This window comes from Triticum urartu, chromosome 5 (genome assembly GCF_003073215.2).
Source record: "Triticum urartu cultivar G1812 chromosome 5, Tu2.1, whole genome shotgun sequence".
NCBI lineage: Eukaryota > Viridiplantae > Streptophyta > Magnoliopsida > Poales > Poaceae > Triticum > Triticum urartu.
The window spans coordinates 633,302,722-633,307,151 of record NC_053026.1 but is presented as its reverse complement, the minus strand read 5'-3'; the positions used below and the strand labels follow the sequence as shown (position 1 = coordinate 633,307,151).

The window sequence follows — 4,430 nt, the reverse complement described above, 5'->3', positions numbered from 1 at the left end:
GGGCCCGAACCTGGGTAAAACATCGTGTTCCTTGCCTCCTGTCGGTGTCAAAACCGGCGGATCTCGGGTAGGGGGTCCCGAACTGTGCGTCTAGGCCGGATGGTAACAGGAGGTCACATTTGGTGCCCTCAGAACACGCCAAAATGGTGTGTCTAGCTGCCGCCACATATTCTGTGCAGTGGGATTCCTTCGGGTTTTTTTACGCGTTTTCAGGTTTCAATTAGTTACTCCTGGGGGTTTTGGGTTCTGCCTTTTCACCCGGTTTTCCCTAAGTTTTGGAGAAAAAATCATGGAGTTTTTGCGTGAAAAAAATTATGTCTTAAAGAGAAGCATAACCGTGTTTCTCGAAAAGAGAAAAAAAATATGTGCTCGACGAGAAACACATATTTGCTTCTTGTGGAGGCACGGATTTGATTCCACAATAAGCATATAGATGGAAGGGAAAAAATATGTGTTTCAACAAGAATCATGGATTTGTTTGTCGTGGAGGCACAGATTTGCTTCCGCAAAAATCTATGCTTCTACGAGAAGTACAAATTTGCTCGTGGAGACACAGATTTGTTTTCAGTTTCTCGGAAAAAAAGATTGTGCTTCCACGAGAAGCACGTACTTGCTTCTAGTGGAGACACAGATTTGCCTTCTCGGAAAGGGGGGAAAATTGTGCTTTCAGGAGAAGAACTGATTTGCTTCTTGTTGAGGCACAGATTTGTTTTCGCGAGTGTGCTTGTCGGAAATGGAAAAAAATGTGCTTCCACGAAAAGTGCGGATTTGCTTCTCGTGAAAACACAGATTTGCTTCCGAGAAAATAAAAAGTTCACCGAAACCTATTAACATTCTTCCGTCTCCAATTTTGTTTGATTATTTTTTCGTCGAAACCTATTAACATGTGATCTAGTTTTGAAGTTCTCGATGCGACAAATCCAACAGTGAAAACAATTTGGAATTTGGACGCACGGTTCAAGAGATAAAATATTTGAATAAACGAATCCACGAAAGAAGGGAAACTCCCAAGTTGTGACAAGTCACTCTATGCGTTCGGTTTATTCGGTTTATATGGTTTTTCGGTTTTTACGGTATGAATACTTCGGTAAATACGGTATGAACTTAAAATACGATTCAGTTTCGGTATATACCAAATTATTTCGGTATGGTTTCGGTATATACTATAATAACCAAAGTTGACGCGAATTTGAAAATGACGTAATAATAATTTACAAATGTATGACTCAACACACATACTATTTTACACAAATAGTATATCACTATATATATATAAGTTTATATGTATGCATGGATTCATCCCTTGATCGTTATGGACGTGCTTAGCATTTTTAAACAGAAAAATAACTATGTACAAGAAACATGTATACATGCTTAGTAGTGAATTTCACTCATGTATAAGAAAAATGACAACTTGTATAGTTGTTCGCCTCAAGAAAAATAAATTAATTTTTTACTTCGGTTTATTCGGTTAACCGTTCGGTTTATTGGGTATATACCATAAAAACCAAAGTTCAAAACAGTATGAAAAGTTTATACCATATCGAAACCAGAAACCATAAAAACCGTAAAATTGGTTTGGCTCGGTTTATTTTCCGTATGGTTTTTCGGTTCTGTTTCAAAATGCATAGAGTGAGTGACAAGTGACTCACATATAGTGCATCACTTGTCAGCATCTGAGGTGGGAGTGACCTTTGTAAGGGTGACCTTTAATTACTGATTTCGCGAGTACATGCGATTGGGCTTTGGGCCTCAACGCAGGAAAGGCCGACCACAACCCAGCAATAATAATAGTACTCAAATGCTTCAGACTTTTCTGAGACACAAGAAATGCTTCACAGTTCAGAGTTAGAGTTGCTTTTGCTGTTCCCTAAAAAAAAGAGTTGCTTTTGCTGAATATACAGGAGTACTACTATAATGTTCAGAGTTGAAGCACACGTTTCGGGAGAATAGGGTAACAGGAACAGTAGAAACCTACTTCTATTTGAAACCGAGCTATCCACTGGAAGACAAAACATGCAGACATCCACTTTTCAGATTGTTATAGAGCAATCGTGATATGAATTTCAAAACGAAGAAAGTTCCAGGACCAAACATATAGCTGCAGCCTGCAGACCTACCCACAGCGTGAGAGGGCTCTACGGTACTGAAGCCAATGATTTTACAGCTTTGCTCAGAAAATCACATATGTTTTATCTCTCACACTGACCAGGTGGAAATCCCTGGCACTACAGCATATGTGCGTACAAAAATGAAGCAAAAATGTACAGATGGACATTGCTAAGGTGATTCCAGCGTGCTGGCAAATAGACTAGAAGATCACCTTCTCCTTCTTCACGAGGATCGGCGGGTCAACATCGATGCCCATGTTAGCGGCAGTGCCCGCTATGATTCTCATAGCGGATTCGATGGTTTTGCAGTTCAAGTCAGGCAGCTTCTCCTGGGCGATCGTGCGTACTTGGTCCACTGTCACCTTTCCAACTTTCTCGCGCTGTGGCTCCTTTGAGCCTTTTTCGACGCCTGGGAATCAGAATTAATAAAATGGAGGCAAGGAACCGGTTAGTTCACTGAGCAGTTATCAAACCTAATATAAACTACACTAAACAGAAACTTGGGGAATAAACCAAATGTGTAGAAAAAGGTTAAAAAAACCAAATGTGTAGAAATTTTAGTGGCTAACTTATGACTTGATTATTTTCAGAGAAACTAATGACTTATCAATCCAACAGACAGTATTAAGTTGTGCCAAGTACAGCCAAAAAAGAAACTGTACGTATATAACGGAGTAGCAGATGCGGTTCAAGCTGTTTTTTGCCTGCTTATTTTTTAGCTTTTTTGGCCTGCTTATCAGTGATACAGTGCCTTATGGAACGAAAGCCTAGAATGACAGTTAGGGAAAAGGAAATGGACAGCAAATTTGGTGAAGCTTATATACTCTGTGAACTTGGAGCCCAGTACAAACTCCAATGTTAGCTGAACAGAAAATTTAATGAGTCATGCATATGGCATTGTACCCAAATAATTCAAATAAGCGTTAACTCAAGGTATTAGTTTTGTAGAGGTCCATATGCAATTCATCAGATACAGATAAAGGATCAGTCTGTCCCAGTTGTGTAAAACTGGTATGCAGATAGCAATTCACAGACCACTTTCCCTGTCAGTAGGTTAACACTTTCGTATATGCATTTGCAATTAAAATTATTAATAATAGCATAGTGAATCATTAATCAGTCCCTCTACAGTCTGCACATACTTCTAAAACTCAACCATAGTATTCTCATAGAATTTGAACAAGCTAGGCTCTCACAGACACTAACAAATCAACCTAGCCACTGCATTTACCTTTTGCCCAATTATCCCCATATATCTTCAATTTGGTGCATGAACCTCAAATTATGTACAATTTGATGCTAATCAACCGGGTGCATACCTGCAGCCTTGAGGAGCAGCACTGAGGCAGGAGGCGTCTTCAAGATAAAGGTGAAGCTCTTATCCTGCAAAGATGCAAGGCAATGCCACACGCATCATGAGGACTAACTCACATTACCAATACATTCTGCACACACATTTAACATTCAGACTCGGGGGATTAACCAGCAGTGCAAGCTCACATCGAACACGGTGATCTCGACGGGGATGATGTAGCCGGGCTTGTCGGCCGTCTTGGCATTGTAATCCTTGCAGAAGGCCATGATGTTGACACCCTTGGCACCGAGCGCGGGGCCGACGGGCGGCGCGGGCGTCGCCTTGCCCGCCTCCAGCGCCAGCTTTATGATGCCCACCACTGCAGAACAACACACACATATCGGGCGCGGTTTAGCCGGAGCACTGGACGGGGGCCGGACAAGACCATGCCGGGCGGGATGAAGGTGGAGGCGAGCGCAGGCACGGACCTTTCTTGGGCTTGGCCCCGGGCTTGGGGGGCGCCATGGCCCTGACGGCGAACACCCTCCGCGAGGGCGTGGCCGCGGCCGCGAGCGCCGCCGGGCGGAGGAAGGAGGAGGGGGCGCCGAGGAAGGAGGAGGTGAGCTTCTTGGCAGTCGGGGACGGGAGCCCGTGGAGGGATAAGGTTGTGGTGGCCATGGCTGTGCACTGGGAGTCTGCTGCTCTCTGTTCTGCCCTGCTCTTCTTTCCTATCTTCTTCTAATCTGCTATCTGCTGGGCTAAGGTTAGAGAAGGCGCTGTCTGTACAGGTGAGTTCGTCTTCGCTAGGAGGACACGGTTTCCATCTTGTCAATTGTTGGAAAGTCATCCACAAAATCGATCACATCAAATTACATGAATACACATGCACAAAAAACTGATAGTTAAAGAGCCTTTGTCGTGCCCTCTTTTCTTTCTTTTTCTTTTTTTTTCTTTGGTTACAACTTCAAGGCCACGTCTACGCTTATATACACGCATAGATAACACCCCTGTTGCAAACCTTTTAA

The 4,430-nt window shown here is 43.0% G+C and overlaps 1 protein-coding gene across 1 annotated transcript; it reads right to left on the bottom strand.

Annotated features, from left to right (window-relative positions):
- Window positions 1-2,044: 2,044 nt before the first annotated feature.
- Window positions 2,045-4,200, bottom strand: LOC125511424 (50S ribosomal protein L11, chloroplastic). Its single transcript, XM_048676790.1, has 4 exons — window positions 3,894-4,200; window positions 3,612-3,784; window positions 3,431-3,494; window positions 2,045-2,520 (listed from the first exon to the last, which is right to left on the bottom strand). The coding sequence occupies exons 1-4, from the start codon at window positions 4,081-4,083 to the stop codon at window positions 2,312-2,314; spliced, it is 636 nt and encodes a 211-aa protein (XP_048532747.1). The 5' UTR covers window positions 4,084-4,200; the 3' UTR covers window positions 2,045-2,311.
- Window positions 4,201-4,430: the final 230 nt, after the last annotated feature.